The 17678-nt window shown below is 48.2% G+C and overlaps 1 protein-coding gene across 16 annotated transcripts in view; it reads left to right on the plus strand.

Moving 5' to 3' along the window:
• Positions 1-17678, plus strand: part of ERC1 (ELKS/RAB6-interacting/CAST family member 1) — a 317339-nt gene that overhangs the window by 174795 nt on the left and 124866 nt on the right. For all 16 annotated transcript variants that reach the window (XR_010305042.1, XM_064155686.1, XM_064155694.1 and 13 more), the window contains one exon: positions 6479-6639. Coding sequence is in view for 15 of the 16 variants with exons in the window: in XM_064155686.1 (XP_064011756.1) it covers positions 6479-6639 (161 nt within the window). In the remaining variant the exon portion in view is untranslated. The remainder of the gene's footprint in view (positions 1-6478; positions 6640-17678) is intronic.

Raw genomic sequence — 17678 nt, forward strand, 5'->3', positions numbered from 1 at the left:
TTTGCATTCAACTACAGTACCCTGAAGCTTTTCAGCCCACTATCTTTTGTTCTCTATCTTTCTTTTCTCCTTTTCCCCAGTTAATAATGGAAGCAGTCCTGTTGAGCCATCAGAACACTGCATTTCATCAGGGATGCTGAATGTACAAAACTCTAACAACCCAAAACATAAAGGCACAAAGACTTAAGAAAGTCACTCACTAATGTAAAGAAAGAAAAAGTTCTTCCCTAGAATGGTTGCTGTGTGGTGCAGAGTCCCTAGAATGGCTGCTGCATGGTGCAGAGTCCCTAGAATGAGTGCTGTATGGTGCAGAGTCCCTAGAATGAGTGCTGTGTGGTGCAGAGTCCCTAGAATGAGTGCTGTGTGGTGCAGAGTCCCTAGAATGAATGCTGTGTGGTGCAGAGTCCCTAGAATGAGTGCTGTGTGGTGCAGAGTCCCTAGAATGAGTGCTGTGTGGTGCAGAGTCCCTAGAATGAGTGCTGTGTGGTGCAGAGTCCCTAGAATGAGTGCTGTGTGGTGCAGAGTCCCTAGAATGGCTGCTGTGTGGTGCAGAGTCCCTAGAATGGCTGCTGTGTGGTGCAGAGTCCCTAGAATGAATGCTGTATGGTGCAGAGTCCCTAGAATGAGTGCTGTGTGGTGCAGAGTCCCTAGAATGAGTGCTGTATGGTGCAGAGTCCCTAGAATGAGTGCTGTATGGTGCAGAGTCCCTAGAATGAGTGCTGTGTGGTGCAGAGTCCCTAGAATGAATGCTGTGTGGTGAAGAGTCCCTAGAATGAATGCTGTGTGGTGCAGAGTCCCTAGAATGAGTGCTGTATGGTGCAGAGTTCCTAGAATGAGTGCTGTGTGGTGAAGAGTCCCTAGAATGAATGCTGTGTGGTGCAGAGTCCCTAGAATGAGTGCTGTATGGTGCAGAGTTCCTAGAATGAGTGCTGTATGGTGCAGAGTCCCTAGAATGAATGCTGTATGGTGCAGAGTCCCTAGAATGGCTGTTGTATGGTCCAAAGATCCTGCCCTTGCTTTGGAGCACAGATGATCCAGCAGCCCTTTTCACAGCTCTCAGGCTGACTCCTCTCTTTATTGTCAACCAAACAGAACTCTTTCCTGTGTGCTATCTGCCACAGTCCTCTAATGCTGTATACAAGTTGGCCTTGGCAAAAGGGGTGCTGTAAATCTGACATTGCTTTGAGATCTTCCCTGTTTCACAGTGCTCTCCTGTGTTGATTTCTGAGTGTCTTTAGACAGGATCTTCTACTGAGGAATTTCTGCTTGTGAAGGAGGTTTTCAGTTGTCTGCCTGTGGTCTTATGGCAGTGTTCATTAACTGGCTACAAAGCAAGCTGGAGCACTGTGGTATAGAGAAGAATGCTCTTTGTTAGGGTGACAAAGCTGGTGAGGGGCCTGGGGCACAGCTGAGGGAGCTGGGGGTGTGCAGCCTGCAGAAGAGGAGGCTCAGGGCAGGGCTCATTGCTGTCTACAACTACCTGCAGGGAGGCTGTATCCAGGTGGGGTTGGGCTCTTCTGCCAGGCAAGCAGCAACAGAACAAGGGGACACAGTCTGAAGTTGTGGCAGGGAATGTCCAGGCTGGATGTTAGGAGGAAGTTGTTGGCAGAGAGAGTGATTGGCATTGGAATGGGCTGCCCAGGGAGGTGGTGGAGTCACCATCCCTGGAGGTGTTGAAGCAAAGCCTGGATGAGGCATTTAGTGCCATGGTCTGGTTGATTGGCCAGGGCTGGGTGCTAGGTTGGGCTGGCTGAGCTTGGAGGTCTCTTCCAGCCTTGTTGATTCTATGATTCTCTGCAGGTGAGCATCTGTTCTCCTTACTGTACCTTCATAGTGCCCACAATCACAGAACAACAGTGAAGGTGAGGGCTCTCTGATCCTGTCTACTTCAGAAAGCTCAGTGGTGCTCAAGTTGTCATAGTGGAGAAGCCACCAGCCTTGTGCATCCCTCTGTCCTGCAGGCCTGTGCATCCTCGGGCACTAGTGGTGCTTAACAAGGTCTTGAACCTGGGCTAGAGCTCCAGACTGTGTAGGGGAGCAGAGCTGCTTTCCTTTATACCCTCCTGCTGTCAGTGTGGCACAGCTTTTAGCTGGTCTCTCAGTTGCTAAGGGCTTTACTTACCTTAACAATAGCAAATTACCTTTTAACTGGGCTCTTAGTTGCTAAGGCCTTTACTTAACCTTAACAACAGCAAATTACCTTTTAATTGTTTTTTATGGGGGGGGTTCTTGTTCATCTTCCTTCTGTCCTTTTCCTCTGATCTTGTTAGCTCTCCAAACCTATGCCAAACATCTTTCTCAGTGTCTGTAAGCATTTGAAAGTTGTTCCTTTAATTCAGAATAGCCAAGAATTTAGTTAAGTGTCCTGGATATAGTCTTTAAGAGTACCTAAAACCACCCTACTGCTTTAACAGAAATGGGGCTATGATGAGACCATAACTCATTTCCCTCTTACTTTGTGTAAAGCTTTATTAGCTTGTGATTTAAGCAAACCATCTGGTCCTGCTGGCAATCCAAGTTATGTCAGACTCAATACTTTCTCCCTGTAATATGTTACTTGAGGCAGTTAAATTACATACTTAAGTCCCAAGTCTGGCCTGTGCTTTTTCCATGTCTTAACATCTGTTCTGGGAAGTTTTTTTTTTCCTAGGATCCAAACAAGTTTGCATGGAGCCAGAACTCTTGTCTTTGTCTTTCTTGTCATGGCTGTTTCTTTTCCTTCTCTTTGTCCTGCAGTCTAATCAATTCAACTGAGTAAAAGATAATGCAGAGATTTGCAGTCCCTTTATCTTTTCACTAAATGGACACAGTGAAATGGACAATAATTTGAAAACTCAAGCAGAAAAGAGTCTGTCCTTTGAGAGAGTCAGGGACATTTCCTAGAACCACAGAATGGGCTGGGTTGGAAGGCACCTCCAAAACACATCCAGTCTAACCCCCTCTGCGCTCAGCAGGGACATCCTCAACTAGAGCAGGTTGCCCACAGCCCTGTCCAGCCTCACCTTCAGTATTTCTAGGGATGGGACCAAACCACCTCCCCGAGCAACCGGTTGCAGTGTTCCAGCACTGTCATGGCAAAGAACTTGTTCCTCACATCCACTCTAAATCTGCTCTGCTCTAGTCTGAAGCCATTGCACTCATCCTGTCCCTGCAGGCCTTTGCAAACAGTCTTTCTGCAGCCTTCTTGTTGTCCCCTTCAGGCACTGGCAGGCTGCTATTAGGTCTGCCCAGAGCCTTCTCTTCTCCAGGCTGAACACCTCCAGCTCCCTCAGCCTGTCCTTGTAGCAGAGCTGCTCCAACCCCCTGATCATCTTTGTGGCCCTCCTCTGGACTCATCATGTTCTACTAAAGGTTGCACTGACACTGAGTGTATCTATTACTTTATGTAGCTGAGAAAACCATGCTTTACTCAGTGCACCTAGAATTTTGGGGCAGGGTGGGAGCAAGGAGGTTGTCAAAAAGAGCCAGCAAGCTTCATTAGCTTTGTGTGACATTCTGTCACAGCCATACTGATCATCTTGCAACAGGTGAGTCTGGAACAATGAGGTGGCAGTTTCTGCAACTTGGGAGCTATTCTGGAAGCTGTAGGCCAGCTGCTGGATTTCATCAAATATTCCTTGATGGCATGGGAATAATCTGGTTTCTGAAAGTTGCAGAGCTGCTCCAACCCCCTGATCACTTTTGTGCCCCTCCTCTGGACCTGTTCCATAAGGTCCATATCCTTCCTGTCTTGAGGAGCTGGATTCAGTATTCCAGGTGAGGTCTTCCCAGAGTAAAGTGGCTGATCCCCTCTCTCATCTGCTGGCAATACATCTTTGGATGCAGCCCAGGCTGCCATTGGCCTTCTGTGCTGCAAGCTTACATTGCCTGCTCATGTCCAGCTCCTCATCCATCAGCACTCCCAAGTCCTTTTCTGGGTCCTGTGGTATTTGGATCTGGACTGTATCTGCAGTTCAGGAGTGTGGGTCTTAGTGTAATAGTAAAGCCCCTTTGTGATGGCCCCTTTGAGACTCTTAATTGTGGACTGGTCTGCAGCCTTTTGTGCTTCATCAAAAGGGAAAATAGAACAAGAGAGAAAAAATAATATGAGTAGCAGATACCTTAGAATCAGAGAATGGTTTAGGTTGGAAAGGACCTCAAGGATCAGCCAGTTCCAAACCCCCATGTTAGGCAGGGACACTTCCCACTAGAACATGTCACTTAAGGTTTCATCCAACCTGGTCCTGAACACTTCCAGGGAGGTTGTGGAGCACAGAATCACCCAATGTGATCTTTGATCTTTGATCACATTGGGTGATTCTGTATTCCACAACCTCCCTGGGCAACCTGTACCAGACCCACAACCTCCCTGAGCAACCTGTGCCAGTGTCTCACCACTCTTACTGTAAAAAACTCCTTCCTAACATCCAGTTTAAATCTCCCCTCTGCCAGTTTAAATCCATTCCTCCCCATCCTGTCATTACAAGACCTTGTCAATAGTCCCTACCCAGCCCTCCTGTAGCCCCCTTCAGATACCAGAAGGCCACTCCAAGGTGTCCTGGAAGCCTTCTCTTTTCCAGGCTGCAGAGCCCCAACTCTTATAGCCTGTCCTCATAGCATCTGGATGGTTGAAACTTTAGCTGAATCAGTGACAAACCTCACAAAGGTCAACCAGACCAGGTGCAAGTTCCTGCACCTGATTCGAGGCAGTACCCAATATCAGTACAGATTGGCAGATGGAAGGATTGAGAGCAGTTGTGTGGAAAACAACTTGGGGATCCTTGTGTATGAAAAATCAGACATGAGCTAGCAATGTGCACTCACAGCCCAAAAGGGTGACCATATCTTGGGCTCCATCAGAAGTGTGGCCAGCAGGTCAAAGGAGATGATTTGGACCCTCCACTCTGCTCTGGTGAGACCCCACCTGGGAGTACTGTAGCCAGCTCTGGAGTCCTCAGCAGGAGGATCTTTGATCACATTGGGTGATTCTGTGCTCCACAACCTCCCTGGAGGTGTTCAGGACCAGGTTGGATGAGGCCTTGAGCAACCTTTTTCTAGTGGGAGTTGTCCCTGCCTATGGCAGGGTTTTGGAACTGGATGATCCTTGAGGTCCTTTCCAACCTAAACCATTCTATGGTTCTGTGATTCTATGATTTACAGTTGCCTTGGAGGGGCCTGAAATTCAAGGGAAGTTAAGATGGTAAAGTGGCTCCTGAAAAAGGTTTATTTTGGTACTACATTATTTCTTCTGTTTCTATACAGGCTGCTGTTGACACAATAAATCAACTTCTCCACCTGGATTGCCTTTTCTTTCCACCTTGCTTCCATGCTTTCTTAGGAGATCTGCTACTGTGTACAAGTTTTGTCCTGTGCTATCTCTTTGCTGCAGCTGTGAATCTCATACTGATCTAACTGACACAGTTTTTCCCTCTTTCACATTCTCCAGTCTTTCAGGGGTTCTTTTCCTCCAAAGGAGATTTCATTCACCTTCATGTCCTTCCTTAAAGTTCTGGAGCCCTGTGCTGGTTTGAGGCTAATTGGAATATTACTTTTAACCTGTATCTAGTTGTAAATATCTGTATATGTTGTGTATATATGCTCTTGTATTTGTGCCATGCTGTAAATATAGCTGCAGTCCTTAACTTCCAGCTGGCTGGGTTAGTCTGGTGAATCGTGGTGAGTTGGGGAACTCCCAAACTACTACAAGCCCCCAACACAAGAAGGACATGGAACTGTTGGAGCCAGTCCAGAGGAGGCTACAAAGATGCTCAGAGGGTTGCAGCATCTCTGCTGTGAGGACAGGCTGAGAGAGTTGAGGCTTTGCAGCCTGGAGAAGAGAAGGCTTCCAGGAGACCTTGGAGTGGCCTTCTAGTCTCTGAAGGGGGCTACAGGAAGGCAGGGGAAGGACTATTGACAAGGTCTTGTAATGACAGGACAAGGGGGAATGGATTTTAAACTGGATGTTAGGAAAGGATTCTTTGCAGTGTGGGTGGTGAGACACTGGCACAGGTTGCCCAGGGAGGTTGTGGAGGACAGAATCACCCAGTGTGTTCAAAGATCACATTGGGTGATTCTGTCCTCCACAACCTCCCTGGAGGTGTTCAAGGCCAGGTTGGATGAGGCCTTGAGTGACCTGTTCTAGTGGGACGTGTCCCTGTCTATGGCAGAGGGTTGGAACTGGCTGATCCTTGAGTTCCCTTCCAACCTAAACCGTTCTATGATTCTATAAGCTGCCCTGTGGTAAATTCATTTAAGGCCTAAAGACAATGAAAAAACAGTCTCCAGTTAAGCAGATTCATCCTGCTCAGGATACATGAAGTCCTTTCAGGCTTGTGTACAGAGAAGTGCAGATGTACTGTCCACAGCACTCGATGATGCTTCCAGTCTACAGAAGTGACGTGCAGTGCTGGTAACCTTTGTGCTTCAACTCAGTTGTGACTTTTAGTAGGTCCCAGATGATCATACAATGCTTTTCCTCTCCTCTTGTCTCCTACTTCAGGTAGAAGAGCTGATGATGGCCATGGAGAAAGTTAAGCAGGAGCTGGAGTCGATGAAAGCCAAATTGTCCTCTACACAACAGTCTTTGGCCGAGAAGGAAACCCACTTAACCAACCTCCGAGCTGAAAGAAGGAAGCATTTGGAGGAAGTGCTGGAAATGAAGTGAGTGTTTCTTTTCACTCTTTGTAGGCAGGTTTTATTGGCAGCTCAGGTCCCTGCTGTTCTAAAGACAGCCACTGCCTGAGTATGTGTCTGTGGGGAACAGCTATTGATGTAAGCTTTGAGAAGCCTTCTGACCAGGGATTACCTGCATGACTTTCACTCCTGTTAGAGCTCAGGAACGCTCCTTCCTTCTGATGTTGTGCAGTAGACTGCTGTCTCAGTTCTCTTGTGTCCTGCTTTGAGTAGCCTGTAATCTCCTGTAAGGTGTGGTGCAAGTCAGTGTGACAAACGATGAGAAAGAAAGAGGGAAGAGAGAAGCACAGTGTCAGGTGGCTCTCATGCTGAGATCAGACTGCAAGTGTCTGCTCTGCTGAAGTACTTTTCAAACTCATGCAGATGATCCATTAGCACTGCAGCAGAGTGTAAAGGTCTATCTCTCAGCCTTCTCTCATCACCTTTACATAAGGAGGCCTGAGCAAACCCAAGCTTTGAAGAGGTGGGAAGAAGTGAGGAATTGGGCTTCTGAGGCTTAAATACTTCCTAATTTCTGATGGTGCATTATAGATAAATAGTTCTCCTTAGCTCAGGGAGACATGAATCCGTTTAGTGCAGTGATGGATAGGGCTGCCAGCAGTTCATTAGAAACACTTCAAGTTGTTTAGCCAGGCCTGAAGAGAAGGAACGTTTTTATTGGCAGGGTCTGCAGTGGTTCCTCCGCTGTGGTTTTGTGAGCCATTATTTATTTATTTAACTTTTCTCTGCTTTCTGGGTTGTTTTTTTTTTTGACTCCTTTAATGAAAGGATAGAAAAACAGCTGTTACAGAATGGAAAGAGAAGTGTCTTTAGATCTTGAAACTCAACTGAGGAGTGCTGCATAAAGTGTGCCAAGCCTCCCCAGCTTCGTATTCGGCTACAACAGACTGATCTAGACCTGGCATAAGGATGTTGGAAGATTGCAGGACTTAAAAGCCACACTTTATTTTTAATAACATATTTTATTGAGCTATAAATTTGACTGCCTTGAGAGTTGGAGTGTTGGGGGATGGGGAAGAATAGCTCTTAAGGTGATGTGGGAATCCAGAGCAACTGGAGATATATCCCATATCCAGTCACTTGGCAGTGCTTTCTTCTGCCAAACTGCTCTGCCAAACCTTCTCATTTAAAATCCACATGTAGTGTACAGTGTATCCTGAAGTGTGTTTGGAATTGTGTAGCTCTACAGCCTTGACTCTAACTAGTCACTTTTTCTATGTGATGACTTCTCTGAGCTGAGTAAGGGATTGTTAGAAAGCTGTTGTGCTGAAATGTAGTCTCAGGAACTGCCTGACCTGGTAGATCCATTGTGCCTCAGAAGGAAGAAGAAGGCTGGAGAGAATGGTAATGCTGTCAGCACATGGAGAGAAGGATGGAAAAAAGATTACTTGTGTAGAGTTAACAAGCTGAGCATGTTTTAGTCATAGCTGGTCTGGCTTCAAATTCTATAAAGCTGCCAAAAGCATCCAAACTTCCACAGCTCACCCTTGCCACAAGGCTGTGTTGCAAACCAATCTCTGCTGAGGACTCTCAGTTAATTAAATATCCTATGTTTGCAGGCAGAACCTGTAGCATATTCTGTGCTGCCCTACTTTCCCAGCCTATATGCCTTTTAGGAAAAGCACTCATGTCATCTGGTTTCTAGTTCTGAAGAACATTTCTGGTGTTGTTAAAGTATTTCCTACTGCTTCAACTCCAAAACAACAGTAATTGGATGAGTGGTCAATTTGGTGAGGTAGTTATCTGGTTCTTGGTGTCCTTAACACAAAACAATAGCTATTAGAATGCATCTGGTTGGAATGGACTCTCAAAGGTGTGCCAGTTTGAGCCTAGCTGGGATATTTTAGTGAGAGGAATTACATGCTAGGCTGTGAAAAGGAACCAATGGTGAAGGCTGCTGCACTCACAGGCTTGCTGAGATGGATAAGAACAAGAACATAAATGTAGATAACAGAGTTGCTCTCTCTGGCCCTGGCTGCCTGCACTTCTCTAACTTGCTGCCTTAACTAATCCCTCTGCTTCCTTACTCCCCTGCCCAATCCTCCAAACTCACCTTGAACCTAAGGCAAAGTCTGGGGTAAGGTAGAGGGGTGGGAAGAAGGAGAAAGGGTGGTTGGGAGCTCCTCCTGGGGACTGTTGTGTTTCTGTATTACCTTTTTAACTTGTCTATTTCTTTCTATAGCTATATAAGTTGTAACTATCTGCTTGCATATTGTGCTAAGCTGTAAATATTAAGCTGCATTCTTTAATTTCCAGCTCAGCTCAGATGAGTCTAGTCTGGGTGATTTTCTTAAAGGGGGGGACAGGTAACACCCAAACCATCACACAGGGTCATCTTCTCCACCTATTGTACTGTTGCTGTTCAAAGATGCAGTGAAGCAATATTGTGTCCCAAGTCTTAGGGCATGCTTTACTGGGAGGCCTCGGGGTGCTGAAAAGCAGCACTGCTTAAATTTGAGATTTGATAGAAGTTTAACAGCTTGGGCCATGCAGGCAGCCAACAGGAGAGGGGAGCAGACAAGAGAAACAGCTTAGGAATGATCCTTTAGGAGATTACAGGATCACAGGATGTTAGGGGTTAGAAGGGACTCAAGGAGATCATCAGAACATCCAGTCCAACACCCCTGCCAGAGCAGGGCTATCCTATCTAACACAGATCACAGAGGAACACATCCAGACAGGCCTTGAATGTCTCCAGAGAAGGAGACCCCACAACCTCCCTGGGGAGCCTGTGCCAGTGCTCTGTGACCCTTACAGTAAAGAAGTTCCCCCTTGTGTAGAGGTGGAACCTCTTTTGCTGCAACTTACACCCATTGCTCCTTGTCCTATCCCAGGGAGCAGTGAGCAGAGCCTGTCCCCCCCTCCTAGTCAGACTTCAGATATTTAGAAATATTTATCAAATTCCTTCTAAGTCTTCTCTTTTCCAGACTAAACAGCCCCAGGTCTCTCAGCCTCTCCTCATAAGCCATGCCCTCCTGTCCCCTAATCATCCTTGTAGCTCTCTGCTGCACCCTCTCCAGCAGATCCCTGTCCCTCTTAAACTGGAGAGCCCAAAACTGAACACAGTATTCAAGATGAGGTCTCAGCAGGGCAGAGTAGAGGGGGAGGAGAACCTCCCTTGATCTTTTGGACACACTCTTCCTAATACATCCCAGGATCCCATTGGCCTTCTTGGCCACAGGGTCACACTGATGTGCCATGGGTAACTTGTTAGCCAGATTCTAGACATGGACTGCAGGAAAAGCGTTAAAGCAGCAGGAGACTCCAGGAAGTTACCTCTGGGTTTTAATAGGAAGCTGTTAGCTATTGTGTTAGGGAAAATACGTGGTTAAAATGCTGTTTCTTGGTGTGGATCTTGTGTTTGCTTCTGATTCTGTAACCCTAAGAAGATCATTTCACACTCTTTAGGGAACACTGGAGCTAGAATAACTCAAGTGCCAATTATTCCAAGGAAAAAAAAATACTTCTTAGAGAAATGCTGTGTATTTTGGAATCACAGGATCAGCCAGGTTGGAATAGACTTCTAAGCTCAGCCAGTCCAACCTAGCACCCAGCCCTGGCCAATCAACCAGACCATGGCACTAAGTGCCTCAGCCAGGCTTGGCTTCAACACCTCCAGGCATGGTGACTGCACCACCTCCCTGGGCAGCCCATTCCAATGCCAATCACTCTCTCTGCCAACAACTTCCTCCCCTAACATCCAGCCTAGACCTCCCCTGGCACAATTTGAGACTCTGTCCCCTTGTTCTGTTGCTGCTTGCCTGGCAGAAGAGCCCAATCCCACCTGGCTACAGCCTCCCTTCATAGATCAATGAGGTCTGCCCTGAGCTTCCTCTTCTACAGGCTGCACACCCCCAGCTCCCTCAGCCTCTCCTCACAGGGCTGTGCTCCAGGACCTTCACCAGCTTCATTGCCCTTCTCTGGACACCTTCCAGCACCTCAACTTCTCTCTTGAACTGAGGAGCCCAGAACTGGACACAGCACTCAAGGTGTGGCCTGAGCAGTGCTGAGTCCAGGGGCAGAAGAACCTCCCTTGTCCTGCTGGCCACACTGCTCCTGACCCAGGTCAGGATGCCATTGGCTCTCCTGCCCACCTGGGCACACTGCTGCCTCATCTTCAGCTACTCTCTACCAGCACCCCCAGCTCCCTCTCTGCCTGGCTGCTCTCCAGCCCCTCTGTCCCCAGCCTGTAGCCCTGCTTGGGGTTGTTATGGCCAAAGTGTAGAACCCTGCACTTGGCCTTGTTCAATCTCATCCCGTTGGCCTCTGCCCACTGGTACAGCCTGTCAGGGTCCCTCTGCAGGGCTCTCCTACCTTCCAGCAGATCCACACCTGTTCCTAGCTTGGTGTCATCTGCAAACTTACTGATGCTGGACTCAATCCCCCGGTCCAGATCATCAATAAAGATATTGAACAGAACTGTGCCCAACACTGATCCCTGGGGCACACCACCAGTGACAGCTGCCCACTGGATGTGGCACCATTCACCACCACTCTCTGAGCCCAGCCCTCCAGCCAGTTCTTGACCCCTATCAGAGTGAATCTGTCCAAGCCAGGAGCCACCAGCTTTGCTAGGAGCTTGCTGTGGCAGAGGGTGTCAAAGGCTTTGCTTCTTTTTTGAAGCCCTCTTCCTCTAATAGCTTCCTTTGCTTTGAAAAACACCCCACCTTTGTTGTGCATCATTCTGGGAGAGGCAGATAATGCTCTCTCTATTATATCACCAACCCTGATCTGCTGGAAAAGGAATCCTAGTGAAGTGCTAGGATTTTTGTTTTGTTTTGCTTCCCTTCAGAAGTTCTAATGTTTCCATCATTCACAGCAAATCTTTTAAATGAGGCAGGAATAAAGTGCTGTCTACAGAGAAATCTCTGTTCTTTGTCCTGTAAAAACCTGCTTAGGCTGAGCTGAGTTATAAACTGTTGAAAATCACCAGTTTTCCTTTCCTCTTCCCCCCCCCCCCCCCTCCTGGTGTTGTCAGCAAATTTTGGCAGTGTGTGAAAATCACTGAGCACAAACAGTCTAATCTGGGGCCAAGCTCAAGCAATTGCCAGGAGTGAGGCAGCGGACATTGCACTCACAGGGAAGGGAAACAGACACTGTGTCTGTCTGCAGAAAGGGGATGATGGTGCTGATTGTTGTGGTGCTGTTGTTAGAGGGTTGTAGTGGTGTCAACATTGAGAGGGACCTCAGCCATCATACAGCTCCTGCCTCCTTGCCATGGGCAGGGACACCTCACACTAGATCAGGTTGCACAGAGCCACATCCAGCTTGAAAACATGCAGGAGTGAGGGATAAACATACAGGGATCCACTTGAAAACATACAGGGGTGAGGGATAAGCATACAGGGATCCACTTAAAAACATGCAGGGGAGAGGGATAAACATGCAGGAGTCCACTTGAAAACATGCAGGGGTGAGGGATAAACATACAGGGATCCACTTAAAAACATGCAGGGGAGAGGGATAAGCATACAGGGGTCTACTTGAAAACATGCAGGGGTGAGGGATAAACATACAGGGATCCACTTAAAAACATGCAGGGGAGAGGGATAAGCATACAGGGATCCACTTAAAAACATGGAGGGGTAAGGGATAAACATACAGGGATCCACTTAAAAACATGCAGGGGAGAGGGATAAGCATACAGGGGTCTACTTGAAAACATGCAGGGGAGAGGGATAAGCATACAGGGGTCTATTTGAAAACATGCAGGGGAGAGGGATAAACATACAGGGATCCACTTAAAAACATGCAGGGGAGAGGGATAAACATACAGGGATCCACTTGAAAACATGCAGGGGAGAGGGATAAGCATACAGGGATCCACTTAAAAACATGCAGGGGAGAGGGATAAGCATACAGGGATCCACTTGAAAACATACAGGGGTGAGGGATAAACATACAGGGATCCACTTGAAAACATACAGGGGTGAGGGATAAACATACAGGGATCCACTTGAAAACATACAGGGGTGAGGCTTCCACCACTTCCCTGGTCAACCTGTGCCAGTGTCTCACCACCCTCATGGTGAAGGACTTCCTCCTACCATCTAACCCAAATCTCCCCTCCTCTAGCTCAGATCCATTCCCCCCAGTCCTGTCACAACCTGATGCCCTAAAAAGTCCCTTCCCTGCTTTCTTGTAGCCCCCTTCAGACACTGCAAGGCCACAAAGAGGTCTCCTGGGAGCCTTCTCTTCTCCAGCCTGTTGTTGTTACTGCTACTTTTGTTCTGTTGGTCAGTTGTAGTTTTATGTTAGGGTCAGAAGGAGCAGTGGATTCTTCCTGGTCATCTGCTTCGAGGCTGAGAAGTCCCAGTTGGAGCATTTCTCAGTCTGTTCTTTCCTATCTGGAAAGCTGTCCAACAGCTCTCATCTGAGTGATGTCTTGTCTTGCCAGCTGCAATGGCTGCTGGCCCTATAATTCAAGGGATGCAGACTTACATCACTTCACTTGAGCACTTCAGGGCTGAATCCTTCCTCCTGCTGGCACACCACAGAAAGATTATTACTTGTCCAAGAATAATTTATTAGTCTCTCTTTTTTTTTTCCTTTAGAAATAATCAAGGCTATTACAGGTGAATGGATTGTTAAAGCCAAATACAATTCATGTTTCCAAATGAAGCTGTCAGAAATGCCTTTTCATCTCTTACCTGACTTTACATGAGTGGTCTTTTGAGTATTTATCACAGTGGTCTCTAATTACCTGAATCCATCACACAGATTGGGTTTCTTTTAGGTAGAGAGCATAGGTGGTGAGCAGAGATGAACCAAAGTCTGTCTAGCTTAATGAAGCTGCTTATTGGATTCCTTCCTTATTTCATCTTGGCCTCAGAATGCCTGCTGAGAGCTACAGGAGGGCTGCTAATGAAAACAAGATTAGGCAATCTGAGCTGGAAATAAGACTGAAGCTTTATATTTACAGCTTAACACAATATACAAGCAGGTGCTTAGAATATATCTGCAGCTATAGACAGAAATAGACAAGTTAAAGGTAATACACAAACACAACAGCCCTCCTAGAAACCAGAGGCCCCAGGAGGGGCTCCCAACCACCCTTCCACCGCCTTTCCACCCCTCTACCTTACCCCAGACTTTGCCTTACATTCAAGGTGAGCTTGGAGGATCAGCCAAGGGAGTTAGGAAGCAGAGAGATTAGTTAGACAGACAGCAACCTAGGGAGAGAAGGAAGGCAGCCAGAGACACACAGCAACTCTGTTATCTGTGTTTGTGTTCTTGTTTTTATCCATCTCAGCAAGCCTAGGAGTGCAGCAGCCATCACCATTGTTTCCTTTTCACAGCCTAGCATCTAATTCCTCTCACTAAAATATCCCAGCTAGGCTCAAACTAGCACAGGTGTTCAGCCTTCTCTCTGATACAGTTTTCCTGCCTGAGGTAGGCAAGCCACTTAAAAAAATGATCAAAGGTTGGTAAGTCCACATGGCCACTTTGGGTCTGTCTGAGAAGAAAAGCACAACCACAAGCACAGAACTCTCAAAAGTGAGTATGGAGTAAATGGAAGGTGTTTGTCTCTATCACAGATTCTGTGATACAAGGGGACACAGTCTCAAGCTGTGCCAGGGGAGGTCTAGGCTGGATGTTAGGAGGAAGTTGTTGTCAGAGAGAGTGATTGGCATTGGAATGGGCTGCCCAGGGAGGTGGTGGAGTCACTGTGCCTGGAGGTGTTCAGAAAAAGTCTGGATAAGGCACTTAGTGCCATGGTCTGATTGATTGGCCAGGGCTGGATGCTAGGTTGGACTGGATGCTCTTGGAGGTCTCTTCCAACCTGGCTGATTCTGATTCTGCCATTAGCAAATTGGTGGATGACACCAAGCTGGGAGGCAGTGTGGATCTGCTGGAAGATAGGGAGACCAGACAGGCCTGGCCAGGCTGGCTGCATGGCTGTGGCCAAGGGGATGAAGTTTAACAGGGCTAAGGGCAGAGCCCTGTGCTTTGGCCACACTAACCCCATGCAGCTGCAGGCTGGAGGGTGAGTGGCTGGGGAGCAGCCTGGCAGAGAGGGACCTGGCAGTGCTGGGTGACAGCAGCTGGGTATGAGCCAGCAGTGTGCCCAGCTGGCACAGAAAGCCAGTGGCATCTTGGCCTGTATCAGGAGCAGTGTGGCCAGCAGCACCAGGGCTGTCACTCTGCCCTGTGCTGGCACTGGGCAGGCATCACCTCGAGCACTGTGTGCAGCTCTGGGCACTCACTGCCAGAGAGACATTGAGGGGCTGGAGTGGGGCCAGAGGAGAGCAATGAGACTGGGGAGGGGGCTGGAGGGGAAGGCTGCTGAGGAGAGGCTGCTGAGGGAGCTGGGGGCGTTCAGCCTGGAGGAGAGGAGACTCAGGGGAGACCTTAGCACTCTCTACAGCTACCTGAAGGGAAGTTGTAATCACGTAGAGGTCAGGCTCAGCTCCAAGGCAGCTTGTGCCAAGATGAGAGGGCATAGCCTGAAGCTGTGCCAGGGGAGGTTTAGATTGGATGTTAGGAAGCACTTCCTGATGGAAAGGGGAATTAGAGACTGGAATGGCCAGGGAGGTGTTGGAGTTGTCAGTGTTTAAGTAGAGGTGGGGTTATTTTTGGTGTTTAAGGAGAGCTTGGATGTGGCGCTCAGTGCCGTGGTCTGGTTGCTCTGGTGGTGTCAGGCCATAGGCTGGAGTTGGTGATCTCAGAGGTCTGTTCCAGCCTCAATAATTCTGTGATTCTGAAGAGTTCATCCTCAGCAATGAAGCAGCATTGTCCAGGGGCATGAGTAGGAGGTTGAAACTGAAAGCAGTCCAAAAGAAACAGGTTAATTGGCACATGGTTTATTTGCCAGAGAAGTCATTTCAGTTGATCCAAAATGAGGTGAGAAGCCCTTTTGAATTCAGCAAACAACTGAAGCAGGCAAAAGTATTTCAGGTTATGTGCACACATGGTGAAAAGAAACAACAACAAAGAATCAGTGTCCATCCAGTGATAACTTTCAGCTCATGAGAAACTCTGTCCTTGGAAGTTAATTGACTTAGCTTTTTTTATCTATGAGGGAAATGATGGTTTGTGCCTGTGGTTTAACATCAGTTCTCCAGAGGGTAAACTATTCCTAGTTGCAGAAGTACACAGGATCACAGGGTGTTAGAGGTTGGAAGGTGTCATGGTTTGAATCAGAACCAGTGGGTTAACACAGAAGTGACACACAAAAACCTTGGGATTGAGACAAGGTGACAAAAGGTGACAGAAGAATAGTTTGTTGATCAAAAATCAGACAAACATGGCACAAAATGAGTGAGTTAAAGGCACAAATCCCTTGGCCTGGTTGCAGAAAAAGCACAGGGCAAAGCAGCAGCAAGCAGAAGCAGGAGAGCCAAAAGTCTGAGCCAGAAAACTGCTCCCCCATCCCTCCTTGTCCTGCTGCCATCCCAGCGGAAAGCACAACACCCGAGAACCCAGAAGCAGCAACCAGAACAAGAAGCCTTCCATGCTGCAGTCAGAACTTCAAGCTCCAGAATACTTTGCTCCAGCCAGCCCAGCACCTTCATTTTCGGAAGCTGGCATGACTGCAGCAGGGTGTGGATAACAGCAGCAGGTCCAGTTCAATCCGTGACAGAAAGGACCTCTGGACATCTTCCAGTCCAACCCCCTGCCAGAGCAGGACCAGAGAATCTAGAGCAGGTTGCACAGGAACACATCCAGATGGGGCTGGGAAGGCTCCAGAGAAGGAGACTCCACAACCTCCCTGGGCAGCCTGTGCCAGGCTCTGGGACCCTTACAGGCAAGAAGTTGTTCCTCATGTTGAGCTGGAGCTTCCTGTGCTGTAGTTTCCATCCATTGCCCTTGTATTGTGCCAGGGCACAAGTGAGCAGAGGCTGTCCCTGACCCTTCCTTCCTGACCCCCAGCCCTGAGCTATTCATGGGCATTGCTCAGATCCCCTCTCAGCCTTCTCCTCTCCAGGCTGAACAGCCCCAGGGCTCTCAGCCTCTCCTCATCAGGCAGTGCTGCAGTCCCTTCAGCGTCCTTGTAGCCCTCTCTTGGTCTCTCTCCAGTAGATCCCTGTTTAAGAGGGACAGGGGAGGAGCCCAGAACTGGATGCAGTATTCCAGGTGAGGTCCCACCTGTCTAAAGACACTTCACATTTGTCAGTGCAACAAAGGATCTGCATGCTGCTCTGCTGTCTGCAAGGTAGAGCTCTCTAGGCCCATTGGAAACTCTTCAGCATACTGAATTGGATGGAGGTCTTCAGGCCATCACTTCCTGTAATTACTTGGTGTGAAATGAGAGAAGCTAAAATCCCACAGGGGGCACTCTGTGTCTGTAGCATTTACTGTTGGGGCACAGCTGAGCCACTGTGCTGTCACTCTTTTTTTTTCTTTTCTTTCTTCTAATTCTAGAAGCTTCTGAGTTTTTTTCCTTAAAATGTCTTTTCTTTCAGGGCACACAATGGACATGAATACAATATAGAACCATAGAGTCAGTCAGGGTTGGAAGGGAACACAAGGATCATCTAAAAGAGGAGGCTCAGACCTCATTGCTCTCTACAACTAGCTGAAGGGAGGCTGTAGCCAGGTGGGGTTGGTCCAGTGCGGCCAGTAGGACAAGGGAGGTTATTCTGCTCCTGTGCTCAGCACTGCTCAGGCCACACCTTGAGTACTATGTCCAGTTCTGGGCTCCTCAATTCAAGAGAGATGCTGAGGTACTGGAAGGTGTCCAGAGAAGGGCAACAAAGCTGGTGAGGGGCCTGGAGCACAGCCCTGTGAGGAGAGGCTGAGGGAGCTGGGGTTGTGCAGCCTGCAGAAGAGGAGGCTCAGGGCAGACCTCATTGCTGTCTACAACTACCTGCAGGGAGGCTGTAGCCTCCTGCTGGGGCTCTTCTGCCAGGCAAGCAGCAACAGAACAAGGGGACACAGTGTCAAGTTGTGCCAGGGGAGGTCTAGGCTGGATGTTCTGAGGAAGTTGTTGTCAGAGAGAGTGATTGGCATTGGAATGGGCTGCCCAGGGAGGTGGTGTAGTCTCTGTGCCTGGAGGTGTTGAA

Source organism: Pogoniulus pusillus, chromosome 15 (assembly GCF_015220805.1).
Source record: "Pogoniulus pusillus isolate bPogPus1 chromosome 15, bPogPus1.pri, whole genome shotgun sequence".
NCBI classification, from domain to species: Eukaryota; Metazoa; Chordata; class Aves; order Piciformes; family Lybiidae; genus Pogoniulus; species Pogoniulus pusillus.